Source organism: Neopelma chrysocephalum, unplaced genomic scaffold (assembly GCF_003984885.1).
Source record: "Neopelma chrysocephalum unplaced genomic scaffold, ASM398488v2 Primary Assembly neopelma1_42, whole genome shotgun sequence".
NCBI lineage: Eukaryota > Metazoa > Chordata > Aves > Passeriformes > Pipridae > Neopelma > Neopelma chrysocephalum.
Genome location: NW_020897700.1, coordinates 1,417,816 through 1,435,981, shown reverse-complemented (window position 1 = coordinate 1,435,981; position 18,166 = coordinate 1,417,816). Strand labels below are relative to the sequence as shown.

Here is an 18,166-nt window from a genome sequence, read left to right as displayed (position 1 = left end):
AATCAGCACACTGGATCACACTTTGTACTTGTGACACAGCTTATTCCATAATCACAGCTGTTGGTTTTGTATTTGAACAGAATGTTAGTGTGTTTTCTTGTTCTTTGGCTACCGCAATCCTTGCGTCCCATGACAAGAACTGTTGTGTTATGTAAATCTTTGTTCAGGAAAAATGATTGTGCATGAATCATATGCAAATTAGCCCGCCCCAACCCTGTGAATGTACTAGCCATTGTGTTTCTCCCTTTGTTATTATTATAGTAATTACTAGGGATGGCTTTTCTGTACAAGGGAGAAGGAAATTTTCCTTTCCATATTGCTTCAGGTGGGACTTCAGCTGCAGTGGCCAGGTCAGATGTGGTAAAAATTAAACTGCACACATGAGGAGAAGGCTTTTTACTAGCAGCTTTACCCATCTAAAAATATCTCTATGTAACATCAGGAAAAAAAGCCCAAAAGAACTCTTTCACAGCACTGGTAAATGGAAAAAGGTTCTTGTTCTCTAATGTGGTCAGTGTTGCTTTTAAAGGTTTTATGTTAGGAAGCATCAAGAACCATTTAATACTGCACACCCTAGATTGAACAACTTTGATTAGAATTTGAGCTCACTCAGCTGTCCAGTCTACAAAGAAGTCCTTTATTGTCTCCTGAAAGTGATACAATAATTTCAATAAGCTTCTAATTCTGATTCCCTGATACATTCTGTAAGTCAAATTTACCCAAACATAACTCAAAACTGCTCTGATTATACCAGGCTTTACCATGAGAAACACAAGAAATAGGAAGATCCTGCCATGGAACAGTGAATCAAACTTCACCTTCCTCATATGACTGTTTTCCAGCCACTACTGCCCCTGACTTAGAAGTCCCACACCATATCATGTCAAGGTGCGAACGTTCAATAAACAGCATCGCACTAGTGCTCAGTCCTTCTCCAGAATGCAATACATAATGCTCCTGGCTCAGGAGCATGACAGTCACAAATCCTGCAATGCAATAGTGAAAAAATCCACCGGCTTTCACCTTGGCTTTGTGCTAAAGGGAGATTCTTCACTCCTTACATTTAATATACATAGAGCAATATTAAAAATTCATCCCAATGAAAATGTTTGTCATATCTCAAACAGCCATCATAGCTAAAGTACTTGTGTGTTTGCATATAGTTTAATGCTTATTTCTGTTTATCAGTGCCTTTCAAGCTTCAAGAAGGAGAGGTTCGCATCATTTCCTTAGAACAATGCCAGTCATACTTTGACATGAAAATCATCACCAGCAGGATGCTGTGTGCTGGCTATGAATCTGGCACTGTGGACTCTTGCATGGTAGGCTTCTCTCTATGGAAACAGTCAAAATTGCTTTTAGAAATCAAAGTACTTTGATGTTTATTAGGTATAGCATACTTTATTATAGGAATGACAACCATCTATTTACATATTTTAAACAAACTTTTATTATTATTACTATTATTGTTACTACTGATGTAAACAATTTCATGATAATTAAATGCTGCTTGAAGACTCTAGGGTTAATCTATATTAGTTAACTTTTTAATTTGTATGAGCCTTTTGCAGGTAATTTTTGGTACAAATATAACAGGTAATAAATACTGGTAATGCTGTACGCTGCTACATCGTTCAGCAGAGCAGCTGGTTTTTACAGCTGAGTTATTTACTAAAGGCAAATGGCTGTAGGAACCGTGACGTAGCTTTAACCATGACTGCTGGCCACGTGTATAAGAGGCTGATTTTCCCTCTTCTGTTGCAGGGTGACAGCGGAGGACCACTTGTGTGCGAGCAACCTGCAGGGCGCTGGACTTTGTTTGGTTTAACATCCTGGGGCTCTGTCTGCTTTTCCAAGGTTTTGGGACCTGGAGTTTACAGTAACGTGTCACATTTTATTGAGTGGATTGAAAGACAAATATACATCCACACCTTTCTGCTAAATTAACTCCAGATGGTAAGAATTGTGCTGACAGACAAAAGAAAAAAGGAATCAGCACTTCAACACTGAAGGTTTTGCAGTTCAGAAACTCTATAAAGTAGTTTCAAGCTCTATCTGTTCTTGTTGTGGAGCTATAGAACATGCAGTGTATGTTAATGATGAGCCCTCTGATGATGAGTATACTTTGGGGTAGAATTAATAATCCTTTGGACTTTTCATTTAACTGTGTTGTGGTGCTATTCCAAACACAGCAAAAGGCTTAAAAGGAAAGAATCAGCCACTTTCTGCCTTTCAGCTATTAAAACTAAGTAGCAGCACAGGCTAGGAAAACCTTTCTAAATAACCTATTTTAATACTATTCAATTAGTAGCACATGCATTTTCACTCACTTCTTGTCATGAGGAAGGAACTCTGTGCATTCAGATGGCACTGCAGGACATATATTCACAAGGACAACACTAGACATGGTTGCACCATATGTTGGAGGGTGTGGAAGAGATTGATGGGTTTGTACACCCATGTGGCACAGGACACATCAAAGCACATATGCAAGTCTCCAAGGGTGTGTAGCCACATGCTCCCAGTGTGCCTGAGCTAACGCATTCTGTCCCTCAGAGTGGCAAACTTGCATGGGCATAACTCTGTACTGTCCTGACTTCACAGTTTCTGTTCCCAGAGCCAGCTTGGGCATCTCAGAGGAGCGATGGAGGAACCAGTAGGCCAAAAGACCCGTAACTACCACTTGAGGCACCCAAGACCAAAACTTCATTGTTCACACTCTTTAGACAGTTTCTACCACTTAATTTTCTGCAGCTTCCAATATCCTAATGTGTCCAGGAAACATCCATGTCTTGGCAGCAGTACACTGATCAGTGCATTTATCAAACCTGTGCCCCACTGGCTTTTCTCTTCATGTGTGTTCAGCACACAAAGCGTGCAGGGACCTTCTCCAGCCCTCTAAAAACATGAGAAGGTTGCCTATGCCACTGCAATGATTTCCCCTTCTAAAGTCAGCTATTTGGACATCTGGTGAGAGATGGAATATGCAGATTTAAAATGGAAAAGATATAGTATGGGCACTGTCCATAATACTGGGAACTGGGTATTTTTTGATAGGTCTCTTCTAGTGCCTTGCATTTAAAGTTTAATTTTGACTAACAAGAGTAAAAATTTGGGGAAAGGTAAAAAGCAGAAAGAAACTTGAGTAATACGTGACTTGAGATTCCAGCTTCTGTTCAAATGAGTAATAAAAATATATGAAGCTAAGTACAACAGCTTTACCAGCAAAGGCTCAAAGAACCTAGCTCTTGTGCTTGGTAGCCAGACATGGAGTGATCTGTGCAGTAGTAAGAGACTAAGCCTTGACTCCAAGAGTCTGGTTGAAAAAGATTATAATGGAGCTTGGCACCTCTTCATGGTGCCAGAGGGACAGTGTGTCTTATCTACACCTGTGCTGTAGGTGATGTCCAGCACAGCTCTCAGCTTTTGGGAGGCCAGAGAAGAAGTCAGGAACCCGAGGATTACAGGATGAATGAGGAACAATGTGTTTAAAAATTGTGTTTTCAGTGCTGTGCATAGTCCCTCACAAATCCAGCCTAAGGCACATAATTACCCTTTCTGCTACCTCTGGCATGCCCCCATAACAACATGGCAGGGCCTTGTCAATACCATGACTGCCATATGTGGAAACATGCATTGAAAGGCGTAACACATGGACATTTCAGGTACTATTAATTGTGTTGCAACTCATCTACATAGATCTATTGCTTTAGTGAAGGTTTACCTCTTATCTCCATATCTTCTTTAGCATGACTAACATTAGAACATTAGTCATAATAGGCAGTGCTGTAGACATCAATATTAATACATATTCAAGAGTTATGTTATGGATTCTGAAACTAATTAAGTGATTATTGAATCACTGTTTCATGCTCAGAAAGAAAACCCTCTGAGGCTTTGCTAGGTTTTGGTTTAGTTGTTTGGTTTTTTTTATTTTTGGTATCTTAAGGATTTTTGGTTTTACTGTAACACTTTAGTATTCTTCTTCCCCCAGCTATAAATGAGAGAAAGCAGCTGTGACCATGTTTTTCCAGTGCAAGTAGATTACAGCTGAAGCAGGTTATTGATATCTTTGCCTCAAGGATATCGAGGGTGGAACTCTCAGTCCTCTCTTCAGCTTTCCTCTGGGGCCAGGATCTCTGCAGCTGTAGGGCAGCAAAGTTCAAAGTCCCGGAGCCGGTTACCAAGAGTTCCCTGAGAAGGCAGCCCATGGGATTGCCAGAGCCAGCCAGCCCTGCTGTCCCTCTGATACGCCTGGTGACGGGTTTCAGCCAGGTCTGTTTTCCAAAGAGGTGCTGTTGCAGAATGAGCAGCCCAGCCTGACTTCTCTCCACCAGATGAAGTGGTTATCAGCTTTGAATATTGTAAAGCACTGGAGTACATATAATCATTCATGTAGATATTAGCATTACTAAATGATAACATGTAGTTATACATTTTAATTAAGTGGGTTTGGCCTGCCACCAGTTTCCAAGCAGTCCCTCCCAGGAAATGAAGGAGAGTCCTGCTTAAACATATGGTCCAGACCCATCCTGTATGGGATCCCTATGAAGAAATTACAGGCTGAACCCCATCCCAAATAGCTTTAGGAGGGAGCAGTTGCGTCTTGTCCTTCTACACAACTGTCTGACACAACATTCCATGTAAAGAGGAAATTTGTAATTTTATAAAGGTATTTTTATACTGGTTTTTTTACGTGTGCACATGAAATAGGCAAAGAAGCTCTTCCTTCCACTGTAGCAAGCCTTTCCCCATGCGTTGATCATAATTACACTTTTTCTCTTATAGGTGTAGCCTCACTGTAAGGTAACATTTGTCAGTTTTGCTTCTACCACAGCTGTAGCTCCAAATGGAAGCAATGCCACACAGTCAAGCCGATGTGTTTCTTTCTAGTTGTACTAATAAAAATTTACAATCATTTTCCAAATAACTTCTCTGTGGAAAATGTGTTTTAAACTTTACAGAGACTAAATGATAATAAGGAGATGTGAAGTTATAACTTTAGCAATAATGTCTAAAAATAGCCTCCAAAAAGCGTTTTTGTACCCTTAGCTGGCATTTTTTTAGCAGCGCTGTCAGGCCCGTTAGCACTGCAACACTTGTGGAGATTCTGGCACTACTATCACTGTACAACTTTCACCTTCTTCTGCATGTATGCTTCCAATACAGAATATTACCAGGAACAGACTGAGAAATCCGAAAAACTAAATCTGCAATCTGAACACATTTTGTTCTATGGCTATTTCTCTGGAATACAATCAGTTTGAAATAACAATCTTCTTTTAACTTGTACACAGCCTTTCAACAACATGCAAACATGCTGAAATCAAAATAAAAAGCACACAGAAGCTTAAAACAGTTAAAATGTACATTTTCACTGCAGTAAGGCAGCCAGGACCATGAGGGCAAGAGTAACACAACCAGAATAAAACAAGAACAAATAATACAAAAACCACACTGAAATTCAGTTGTGAGAATGTTCTTAACACAGTCACATTCAGGACTTGCCCCTTAGCCTTCGCAGAGAGCCAGGGATGGTGGGAGCAGCAGGCACTCTGCCTTGCCTTCTCCTCAGCTTCGGGCTGCAGCCAGTGGGCCTGAGGAAAAAATATGGCTTGGTCTAAACATTCAGCTGAAATTGTGCCCCAGGTACGGACCAAACCAAAACACTCGCTCAGTAAAGGCTATGGCTGACTGCCCCCTGCAAATGTTTAGCACAGGCATGGCTGCAGTGAAAGAAAAATCAAATATTGCACATCACAAAGGCAGTTAAAGCTGCTCTAGGTGTAGCTGCAAAGTTTGGGGCAATTCAAGGTGGTTGTTTTGGTTTATTTTAAAACAATGAAAATGTAAATGTTCATGACATCTGGAAGGCACCTGTGAGATGATCTTAAAAAGCTTGTTTTCAAAATGGAAAAGTCAGGTCATGCTGTGCCTGAATGCAGAAGCAAGCAGGGGATCATGATGTTTTCAGTGCTGAAAAAAAATAATAAAGGGAACATTGAACTGTGAGAAGTATAGGGAGAGAGATTCATTTGCACCCTTCATTTGGCACCACTTTAGATATGGCCAATTAACATTTTGAAGCTTTTATTAAAGACTCACTGCCTTCATCTTCCCTTCAGGAAAAGACAGCAAGTGATCACAGCAAACAGCCCTCAGGTATTTCTGCTGCTTATCCATCACAAAAATACCAACCAACCAACCAATCAACCAACCCCACCCAAAAAACTACCAACCAACCAAAAAAAAACCCAACCCCCCAAAAAAGTGTTTTATGCAACGGATAACAGATAATTTTATCACCTAGACTGCTTGTCTAAGTCCTCTACTAGAACACAACCTACAGAGGACAATTTTAAGCAACACGCAGTATCAAATACATCAGTGATGCAAGACACAAAATAAAAAAAGTGTGTGTTATTTTGCACCATTTCAAGTGGTACATAAGCACAATCTCAGCAGAGAGAAACATTTAAAAGGATCTGAAGTTTCACAGTAACCCACAGAGCCTGGCACTTTTGAGACCCAAATGAAATCAGCTTTCATCCAATTTAAGATGTGTCCTGAAAGCTTCACTGCACTAAGTTGTGAGTAGTGGGATAACCATGCTTGTAAAGAGTCGCATAATAGCAATTTAAATGTCCTAGAGGCATCATGCAGCTGGTATCAGGGCTGACAGATGACTCCAACTTATTTTTCTTCATGTAGTTATTTTGATGCCATGGCTTACAGATCTTGGAAGATCTTACTCTGAATATTTACAGCTTTTGTATAAGACCCGTGTGAATTCCGGAATCCAAATGTGCTGGTAGGTTCTGCTCCTGCAGCAGAGGCAACAAGAGGGCAGGTCACAGGCCAGTGTTGTCCTCCAAACTCTTTTTCACAGGGACAGGAGGGGACAGAGCTGAGCCCTGCACTCCCTCAGATCACTGGTAAGTCTCAGAGTTCCTCCATAAAAGCTCAACATATCTCTGTCATAGAGTCACAGACGCGTAGAACATAAAAACACTCTGCCCTGTAGACACAAGTGCCATAGATTTAAGGTGCAGATGATTCACTCAGGTCAGACAACAGAAACAAAAACAATATTTGACTTCTAGGGCAGGAAAGCACTGGCCTGGCCTGTTTCTCTGGAGCTCTTTATAACAGGAGAACATCTGCTATGAATTGCAAGGGTAGAGCCGAGTTTGCCTTGGGGCTGTGCAGCAGAGTAGATGATTTCACTGCATCCCAGTAAGTCTCTTCCTGTACGATTCTGCCCTTGTACCAGCTCATCTCCCTGCACAACCTGCTGGCTGTTTTGCATTTTCTTTTTGGACACCTTGCAGGTCCCATGGCTTGTAGAGAAAGCAGAGATGTTTTACTTGAACAACTGGAGGCCAATCCTGGCAAGGTGCCCCCACAGCAAGAAGGATGTTACAGAGAAACATCTGAAAATGTAACTGCAAACTAACATGCTCGACATGATCTCTTAGAATTTGAATGTCTGCCATCACTTCAAAGGTCCCCACTAACTTGATGTTAGAACTTAACAAAACATTTTGTCTTATGTTCAACCAGATTAAAAAAAAATAATTCAGAAATAGCTGTCATCACTGGCTCCTTCCTCTTTTTTATTTCTACAGAACTAAAAACAAAAAAGGTTATTTTTCTCTTTTTCTCCTCACTAACACTAGGGATGAAGTCAGCCCTAATTACATTCTACCTTTTGAAAACAGAACCGTTTTAAACTTTTGGTAACATGTGGTGACCGGCATTTGAATGAACTTAGCATGCCCTCAGTATCTGCCCTGCATAGCAGCAGCTGTCTCAGACCTCACAGCATTTGTTTAAATTCTTGCAGAGATCTTAAAAGACGTGGAATATGTAATGTTGATCATTGATGTGTAAAGCTCACGGTTCAATTAAAAAGCAGAGCCCTTGCCCCAAACATAGTGCCTAAAAATAAACACAAATCTTGGCAATTGGAAAGCAGAAACTTTCAGAAAGTAACAGAACCAAAAAATGGGCTCAATACTAATAATTCATTAGCAGCTATAGTTTGAGGAAATTTTTTATTTCAACAGCTGTTAGCAGATACAAACAATTTTCCTAAGTTCCTCCATAAATCTGCCATGTAACTTGCAAAGGGAAGTAAATGGACGGAAATAAAATGGTAGTCCTATTTTATTCTGGAATCCAGAAGTAGCCATGTGCACCTCAACCACCTTTGTTCAGTGTGCTGAGCAGTGGGAAAATGACAGAGGCAGGACTCATCCACCTCCAAGATAGATGAGCAACAGCACTCAGATGTGGGATATGCAGTGGGCTATACCTTCTTCTGGGCAGCCTTTAGAGACACTTCAGCTGATTATTATAAAAGTCTGGAGGAATGTAAAAACATCTGAGAGTAAAGAAGAGTGATCTCATCAGCTGGAAGCTGCTATTTTTAAGAGAAAACCTGAAGACAGACTGGAGTTACTCACTGCCAGACAATTCTGCAGTGCAGGCAGGAGAAAAGTCAAGCAGTCAACATCTGAATTGGGTGAGGAGGAAAAGAAGTCCAGTCAGTGGCGAATAACGTGGAATGGTACATGGAGTCAAAATGGAGGGATGCAGTAGGAGGATGAACTAACACAGAGAACAAAAGACTGCACTAGGATTTGCTCTTTTTGTGAAGAGAAAGGTGAGGGACACACATGACACGTGTCTCTTCTGGGCTGCTCTCCTGATGGTTAAAAAGGTGTTTGGCCAGCACTGAGATGGCCCATGCAATAGCCTGGTGAACAAACTGGACCATAATGGTTATAGAAATTACTGTGTACACACACTGCAACAAGTAACTACAAGTCTTGAAACAAGCAAACCAGTAACATTACATCCCAGCCCTTCTGCTTACTTCATACTTCAGCAAATGGTGAATCTCAGGGAATGCTAGGATTCTAGGGTAGCACTGCAAGGGAGCAGGATTACTTACCTGAACTGGATCCTGCAAATCTGCATCCATGCAATACCATGAGGTATTATGCAATGTTGCATACAAGAAATAAGCAGTATGCAAAGTCTACTGTATGAAGATATATAAAAAACAACCCAGCCTCTGAGATCTTGAACATCTTAATAAATTATTGAAAAGTTTTATAAACAAAAAAGCTTTTAAGGAAACGTGTGCATCATCAACCTTGGTTGAAGAAAACAGAACCATAGTGTAGCATAAATCAGCAGTTATTACTCTTATGTTTAACCAGTTAGCATTCCAACTTTGTAAAATAGAGTAAAGCATCTTCTTCACACAAAAGAGAATTCAAACCTGCTTTTTCTGCTGGAGATACAGCACTGCTGCCCACTTCAGAAGCACACACAGAGACTTTGGCACATGAATTAATACCACCAAATGTATCTGTATTAGTTTCCTTTGATAAGTTCAGAAATTCAGTCTTTTTAGAGTTCAAGCCATTTGTACTCCCAGAATCATCCTGAATGTCTAGTAAGGAGGAGGTGTCCTCTACTAACCCATCTCTTGAACAGGCCTGAAAAGGTGTTTTAGATGTTGGCAAAACACTGTCAATGCTTTCTTCCTCTGATACAGCACCTGCAGCTGAACTGAAAGACACAGAAGTAGCTTGGGACTCCCCTCTATCATTCACATTGCACTCATCTTTCCATCTCTTAATTGCTTCTGTCTGCCCCTCGGGGGTCAGCCTGTCAAGGTGCTTGGCTCTCAATAACGGAGATGGAAACAATGTTCCTTGGAGAACTCTCAGCAAATATCTACAAAATAAACACAGTTACAAATAAGCTGTTTAAAAGCAAACTCAAAACTGTTTCCAGCGACACTAAAGGAAAGTGAACACCTTCAAGTAACCCTAAGGCTGCAGCAGGGTCTGGAAACTGTTAGTCCAGCAACTGCACCAGAACATGCCATAAAACTGTCATTTTCAAAGACAGATATTATCTCAGCTGCTTTCATTTTTCTATCCCAAATACAGTTCTCCTACACACTAGTTTCTGCACCAATGTGCACTGCCAGCTTCAGTGAAGGGCCAGGGTTCCAACTACACTGGAAGCGGAACTTTCTCTGTATAGTGTTGGGCCCCAGGAAAAAGGCATCAAAATCCGTGCACAGTTTACTTTGCATTTAATTCACCATGAAACACACTGTCTTCTACAAAATTGAAGAGCTGTACATTGGAAGCAGTCACCAAGCTGAACGTTTTGTCCTACCTTGGCTCTCTACAGCCCTACCAAAAGGTCCCAGAACAGCATTTATCTACTTATTTGTCATGTAAGGGAGATTTACTGTGTGTGAAAGAAAAAGCTCTACTGTCAGCACCTGAAGCCAAGCTGAGGAGCAAGGATGGAAAGAAAAGGGCAGACATGTTTCTTGTACCTCACAGTTTATCCTTCTGCTGAAGTGTGAACCAAAGTTATCAGTCATATCAGATCAGTCATGATCCCCAGTGAGTATAGCAAAACCCTGGATGACACACCTAAGACACAGATCAAGCCATGTTCAAAGGGGACTTGAATACTTGGTGGCTATTGCAGGCACCTACAGGCACAGCTCTACCAGCTTTCCTGCCGGCAGCACTGACAACTTATGCAGCCTGTACTGCAGCACTTGATCCAGAAAGGGTGCTCAGATTGTGTCTAGCCATATAAAATTACATCAGGTGAGGAAGAAACAGCACTTATTCTCCCCAGCACTTCTTAGTATCTGTCAATTTCAAGTCCAATTCTTTCTGAAATGATCTAAGAGGGAAAGAAAGAGACATAACACAGAAGAATGAACAAATTAGCAGAGGCACTTCACTGATAGGCTGCAGACTTGAGTTCATGTTCAGCCAGTGAAAGGAAGATGGCTGTGGCTACTAAGGAGAGATAAACTGAGAGTTTGATCAAGTCTCTTTCACTGGTTTTCACACAGTTTTCCTCTGTTGGCTCACTCAGGTGTCTCCCTGCTCAGCATGCTGGAGTCTGGGACCTCCACCCAATGATCCTGCCTTTCCAGAGTGAATGAGTTATTGAACTTGGACTTCTTCAGTGAGGCAAAAAATATCAGGGCCCCTTGTGAATCTAGTCAGTGTGTTTTCACTTCACAAAGAAGTCTGTACATGCATTCTTCATTCTAAATATTTGTGTATATACTCATGACATAAATTTCAAACAGAAAATTATTTCACAAATAAACACAGACTAAGCACAGTACACGTCCAGCTTTGATCACCGATTTGTATATAAACTCTGTGGTTACAAAAATTACTGTTTCTTTCCCCTCAAAGACAATATTTAATATAATGTAAATCAAAAATTTTTTTTTTATTACTGAAATTTACTTTGAGAACTAAATGTCACTAAAAAGTTGTCCTTGCATAGCTTGGTCTGGTAGAGTCATGAAATTTTCTTTAAATTGGGGGTTGGGGGGGAAGACGTCTAGCCAGAGATTTATAACATCACTGAGTCACAGAAAACTAATTTTGGTAACAGCAGACATCTGTGATTATAAAACAGAAACACACCTGGGTAGCAGAGCAACACAAGTAGTCAGGAGGAAAACTAAGTAAAATACTGGGTCTGTCATGTGCTTTTCCATGATCCAGTAAGAATTTGATCGTGGGTTGTGGGTTTTGCAGGTTGCTCCAAAAGCCAGAGTGAAGATAAAGTAAAACAGGATGCTGCCAACTATAACTACTGTATGTATCCAAGTCTGCAAAGCAGAAAAGGAAAGAAATTAGATTTAAGCTCTAAAAAAGAAAGACCTGAAACACCTGTATGTGTGTACACTGGCAAGCATGAACATGCATACTCTTCCTCCAAGGGCAGCTGCTGAAGGTATCAGAGGATACATCTGTTCAGATAATATTCCCAATTTCATAAAAAAACGGTCCAGAAAGAATGGAGCCATCTTTCCACAGTACATAGGTACTCCAACCACTTAATTCATTTTATTCTAATAAATTCATAGCTTTTCATTCTTTTGTGAAAGACATTTTTATGCCATTTGCCTTAGATTACCACCTCATCTACCTGCAGCAAAGAAAGCTTTTCAAGCAAATGGAGGCCAGATCTTCTCATGACACCACCCTTAAGTATCTTGCTTGAGACGTTAATTAGCTTTCTACACTGGAGTTTTCTGTAATTTTACACCTAAACGACTATAATAGGAAACAACACTGTCACTGGTCTGACAGCTTGCTGACATTCAAAAATGCCAAACAAAACCCATTTAAGTCAAGTTCTCTACTCAGAGTGTGAATACACTCATGCCATCCCTATATTCTCAATAAAGAGATTTTTATCATGGCTGCCACGCTCCCAAGAGAACAATGAAATCACAACTTGAAATTTCATCCATTATAAAACAATCCTAAAAAACATTTTTCAAAAAAAGTAAAATAAATAATAAAATCCATTAACCTGTGTCCTTCTACTGTAAACATTAATGTATTTTCTTTAAAATTATGCCAAATAGCCAAATATTACCCTTGTAAGGGCTATAACTTTATCCAAGGTAATGCAGATGCTTCAGCTTGTGCAGACTTAATTAAAAACTGCAATAATGTTTCTGTACCATACTGGTTTTCCCATCCTGGCATCAAAATGCCCTTCTGAATTGTTCATCCTGGCAACAGAGCAGATCATCAGCTCCAAGCATTCAAAATCAACAATTCACATTGTTGTCTTTGAGATGCCAGCTTTGGGAACTAAGGAAGTTTCAGTAGATCACTGGTTGATTTTAACATTTGCAAAACTGAACTGACATCCCCAAAATCCACCATACCCTAACAAGGCAGGATCCTTTCACTGTTTACAAATAATTCTGAGGCCAAATTTTATTAATTTTAGTCATATGAGTAATTCTATTGGTTCCAATGACAGGTGCATTAGAAGAGCTCACATGGTCACATACGTATAATATTTAGGTTCTGGCCCTTTTATATGTATTCTATTTTGTATATGAAGATCTTTCTTCCATTTCATTTTATTGAAAGCTGTATGCACATATTCTGTTAGGAATATACTGTTTTGGAAACAAAGTACTCACCACAGACTTGCACTCAATGAGAAGGTGAAACAGTATTGTGAAGAGCGCTGCTGTGTTTACAGGGTTTCCAAAAGAAAGAATATCTATGTCTGAGTCACAGTAAGTCTGTAAAGGAAGACAGCAGTCAGTGTAATATATTCTTTACATATAGTCCCAATACAAAGTGTCATGAATAGTTTCAATACCATACATATTTGCATGCATACATTTCAATTCCATTCCAATGACGATCTTCTTAGTATACATTTATATATGAGGAAGAAAAATCAAATACTTCATTTATTCTCTGATTTGCCTAGGTTTTAAGCATGTCAAAATGTATAAACGTATTCTGTATCCAGCACTTACAAAGTAAGGCACAAAAAAGCAAACCAGACTTTGGTAAAAAGCATCCAGCAAGGTTATCCAGAGAGTTGAAGGCACATAAGCCTGTGAGAAAAAAACATAATGGCATTGAAACAAACTGAACAAATTGCTGCATCCTTGACTAGCTTTAATTTGGATTTGGGGAAAGATTACATGCAGAAGTAATTCCAGTTAGTTTCCCAATTGAAGAAGCATCTTTTGTGTTATAGTTATTAGAATGAAGATCTCCCTCCAAGCATAACTGTAAGTATTTAAATCAGCAGCCACCTCTGGGAACTCTGATCTTACAGCTGTTTCTGTCAGAACAGACCTACTAGAGCTGTAGCTAACTGAGTACTAAGGAAAGGAGGGGGCTAGCAGACAGTGATGTACCCTGCACTTTACCATCACTGAATGCCAAGTCCCACTTTCTTCTTTGTCCATCCCCTTCTTTTTGGTACATGTTCTGCTTGACTTCTCTAATGATGTTTATCTAGTACATTGCTTCACCTGAAGTCCTTAATTTTTCTTATCATCCAAATGTCTGATAAGATCGGGTCTATGACTAAAAAGAGCCAACGAAAATTTTCTGAAAAACAGATTTTATTTGTGCACGTATTGCACAGGCCTAGATGTTTTTCTAATAGAGAAAGTGCTTTAAAACAATGTTTGTCTGAGGTGAACCATGAAAGAAAGATAAACATGGCTCAAATGCTGACCATTTCAATTTGCTTCAGGCTAAGCACTCTTTAACCTACCACAGATTTCTGGCTCATCATGTACAGCTGGGGGAGCTGCATGAGTATCTCTGCAGATACATCTTTGTCCAAGACACCATAAATGATGGGTGGCATCGATGTAAAAAGGAGATTGAAAAGAATCAAGATCCAGTAGTCAGTCATTGATGTGCCTGAAAACCCACAGAAAAACTGGTACCAAAATAGGAGGTTCACGTAGGTCTGAAAAGTCAAAGACGACATGATAAAATGTTACTCATAGACAAGTGTTTTAAAAGTCAGGAGAAACCCAGGCAGATCCTAGGTCTGGTTACAGTAATCTGTGGAAAACTAAGTATAAATGCTACAGAGTTCATGCCATCTAACACTTGAAAATTATATTTGACCAGAATGCAGTTTTACACTTCAAAATCAGACATAACTTGTTTAAATAGTCATGCTGCCACCACATTAGTAATACCCATTACCCACTGTTTAATCAAATCAGACAATGGCTTTGAGTGGGAAATTCAGTCCAAGAAATAAGAGTCTCTGGTCTCTGCAGACATAGATGAGAAACTGAATTGTTTGACATATGCTTTTTGATCTCATTCACAATAGAAGAGAAAAAAGAAAATAAAGCCCCATTAAAACCCTCAGTGCCCCCAAATATGCAAACTGTGTTTTCCATGGGATTGGATAGCTACATACCACATTCTTGTAGAAGTAGTAAAGCACCATGTTGGTAAGCCTGGTATAACACCAGTGACCATGGACAAGCAGCAGCTTCCTGAGGTGTCTAAACTGAGAGATTGCAAAGTCACTTGCCATCACAGCCTGCAACGCACATGAAGAAAAGGATATGCTACATCCAAACTGTTAAAGAAAAGTTTCAGATACTTGCCAAGCGAGCAACTTACCCGCTGTTGGAAATACTTATGATTTTTTATACATAGTGCTTACGAGGTTACCCTCACTCAGATATCCCCTTCCATACAAAACTTTACAACTAACACACAGAGCTCAGCCCAACACAGCATAGGCAGGAACATAGCTGTTGCAATTATTACCACACAAGTGCACAGAAATCACCGACACTTAGGCTGCTCATTTCCCTGCAGGACATGAGTAATAGGGAGCTCAGTGACAGGCAAAAAGATCTGTTGTTTGGAGCTTGACCTGCAGCATTCAGCTTCTGATTGCTCCTGGCAGAATGCTGAGGCCAGGGTGTGAGCTCAGGCCGCGAGCTCAGGCTGCGAAGTCTTGCCTGTGTAAGGGTGTAGATTGTGGAGCTGCTGGGTCTCCAGTGTACACTCTAAAGTGATTTAAAATGGAACCTGATGTCATTTGCAGCTGTCTTTGGATACACTACCTGCATGCCTTCTTGGCCCGATATTCCCACACCAGTGTTAGCCACCTGGATCATACTGACGTCATTGGCACCATCACCTATAGAGAAAAGAGGGAGATTCAAAACTAGCTTTGCAGGCTATCACATCGCTATGGAGGTGGCAGGAAAAGACAAATACCAAACACCAGAGGTTCAGAGAAAACCATTTTTATGGCCAACAGTGCAGCCTATGGAAAACGCTAAGGAAAAGAGGATTAGTAAGTGGAAGGCCTGACTGAACTGAGCTATATTCTCCAAATGGATAATAGCTGTTCCTTTTGCCAGAATCTAGTTGGCATGCCAGAACAGAAAATATGGATGTTTTAAATCAGAGCCAGTTATATCCCCTCTGCCTTCCTATTTTGGAGGGTTGTGATGGAAAGGAAAACCCTCTTACTTGCTGCTTTGCACACGTTACATAACATTGCATGACTGATGCTGTTCTTATTGCTTTGGATTACTGTAAGTTTATGGACTAAATTTGCTAGTTCAGAAGACTAACAGCATCTTATGCTAGAGACAACTACAGTTCAAAAGATTATCTTGCTTGCAAAACAAATTTTGTTACAGACACTAACAAAATACAGGAGAGAAGAAACTGGTTTCTACTTCTTTTCAGAGGAAGGAGCATAACCACAGGACTCACCTACAGCTAATGTCATTGCCTTTAGCTTACTTCGCACCAGCTGGACCAGGACACTCTTCTGTAGTGGTGTGGCTTGGCAGCAGACTACAGCCCGACATTTTTCTGTGAGTTCCAAGAAAATATTCTGTAGGCTGTCATGAAGGACATGCTCTAAAGTCCTTCCATCAATAACCAGGCCTGCACTGAACCCTGGAGCTTGGGTGGAGGGACTTGCAGAGACATTTCCAAGCTTCTGACTGGGTTTTTTTTTGGCAGAAGCATTCTTCTGGATGTCTTCTAAAATTTTGCTCATTACAGAGGCACAAACATCCTAATTAAAGACAAAAGAAAGGCAACTTATTAAATACTGTTTGTATTCTGGCTCCCTTTTCAATTCATGAAATACTTACGGAGAAAAGGTCAAATGCAGCCCTTTTATAGCATTTCTCTTTAATCCAGAAAGGCTCAGACATGAGCCTGAATAACCCTTTAAAATCACTAAGGATGCAGTCCGTTGTTAATAAAAGGGTCTGTGATATAACTTTGCTTATGTAGATTGGCTTGGGTATTGCATAAGGAGAAGGGAAAAAACTGAAGCAAGTCAGAAAACCTTCACAGACTACCAGGAAAAGCAACTGTTAAGGATTCCGTAATGTTAATACAGCTTTCATAGAAAACTTTTGCTCCTTAGATTTCTTTTGCCTAGCATGCAAAGCCAGAAGTGCATTTCAAATCAGATTACAGGTGAGCTGCAGTGAATTGTTCAAGAACTGGCCTTGTAGAATTTTTTAGCTTGTCAGAATCAACATATGATGCCCAAAAGTTTATTGATATCGATATATGTAAAGTCTGTGCCATCTAGAAGAACAAATGTTCTCATTATTTTACTTTGAAATGCAACAGTATTAAATCCTATTTTTTGTTTCAAAACCCAGTTAGAGGGAGGAAGAGCACTACTCCAAAAGTGGCTCAGTTCCCACTGTCAAGTAAGATACTCGTTCCCCAGTCGGGAAAAAAAAAGAGAAAAGTGTTAGCAGAAATCAAACTCCAAGCTTTCCTCAAACACAACTGCATTAACATCCTTTATTTTTCACTTTATTTCCCCCCCAGTTACTACTTGCCACACTATCTTTTATGGCATCTTAAGAAATACAAACTAAATTTCTTAAGTAACGTGTTTCTCTTAAGAGAAACAAAGAAAAATGAAAGGTCTTAGAAAAGTCCTCCACGCTTTGGAGAAGCCTCAGGTTTTATGGCTGCTCTGAGGAGGGACATTTCACACATTGGCTTTACCAGCAATCTCTCTCATTAGCAATCCAAAATTGATAAAAATGAATTGAAAACCAGCTTCTTATAAGCAACCACAAGAGGATGAAACGACGAAACTTGCTATCCAAACCAGCATTTTTAACCACTCTTTATCACACAATTCAATTACGGGGTTGTGAGTGAGAAGGTGTTTTTTTTCTCTGATAAAAGTGCTGACAGATTAGTTTGAATTGTGTGCAATGTACTTTAATGAGATTATTCCTTCTATGTCTTTGCAAGACAACCAGGGCTGAAGGCAAGTATTACAAAAAGCAACATAAAACTTAATTCAGTAGAATTTACCTAACAGTAATTCTCATACTGCTAATATGCTATAACTCACGGTCATTTGAAATGTCTAATAACCGAGAATCATACAATCATTTGGGTTGACAATGACCTTTAAGATTATCCAGTCCAACCATAAACCTAACGCTGCCACGTCCAGCACTAAAACATGTTCCTCAACACCACACCTACACACCTTTTTAACACCTCCAGGGATGGTGCCTCAACCACTTCCCTGGGCAGCCTGTTCCAATGCTTGACAACCCTTTTGGTGAAGACACTTTTCCTAATATGCAACCTAAATTTCCCCTGGCACAACCTGGGGCCTTGTCAACTCCCTAACTTATCATAACGGGAAATTAAGCAGTCTTAATTGAAATAATTAATCATATTTAGGGACTGTATATAAAGAAACAAATGTTACGTACACAGAAAAGATTTCATATGTTACCCACATGGAAGGAAAC

At 40.0% G+C, this 18,166-nt stretch overlaps 2 protein-coding genes across 9 annotated transcripts in view; one reads left to right on the top strand and one right to left on the bottom strand.

The window, feature by feature from the left end:
• CORIN (corin, serine peptidase) overlaps positions 1-4,526 on the top strand; it is a 129,580-nt gene extending 125,054 nt beyond the window's left edge. For 3 of the 5 annotated variants that reach the window (XM_027676328.1, XM_027676326.1, XM_027676329.1), the window contains exons 21-22: positions 1,189-1,322; positions 1,765-4,016. In XM_027676328.1, coding sequence (XP_027532129.1) covers positions 1,189-1,322; positions 1,765-1,947 — 317 coding nt within the window. In that variant the 3' untranslated portion in view covers positions 1,948-4,016. Of the gene's footprint in view, positions 1-1,188; positions 1,323-1,764 lie in introns of all 5 variants that reach the window. The other 2 variants (XR_003533155.1, XM_027676327.1) reach the window with 2 other exon arrangements.
• A 170-nt stretch (positions 4,527-4,696) lies between these two features.
• The window catches only part of ATP10D (ATPase phospholipid transporting 10D (putative)), a 46,613-nt gene continuing 33,143 nt past the window's right edge, over positions 4,697-18,166 (bottom strand). For all 4 annotated transcript variants that reach the window (XM_027676321.1, XM_027676323.1, XM_027676322.1 and 1 more), the window contains 8 exons: positions 16,125-16,434; positions 15,461-15,537; positions 14,800-14,925; positions 14,131-14,331; positions 13,376-13,456; positions 13,028-13,132; positions 11,502-11,689; positions 4,697-9,753 (listed from right to left, as the gene is read on the bottom strand). In XM_027676321.1, coding sequence (XP_027532122.1) covers positions 9,231-9,753; positions 11,502-11,689; positions 13,028-13,132; positions 13,376-13,456; positions 14,131-14,331; positions 14,800-14,925; positions 15,461-15,537; positions 16,125-16,434 — 1,611 coding nt within the window. In that variant the 3' untranslated portion in view covers positions 4,697-9,230. The remainder of the gene's footprint in view (positions 9,754-11,501; positions 11,690-13,027; positions 13,133-13,375; positions 13,457-14,130; positions 14,332-14,799; positions 14,926-15,460; positions 15,538-16,124; positions 16,435-18,166) is intronic.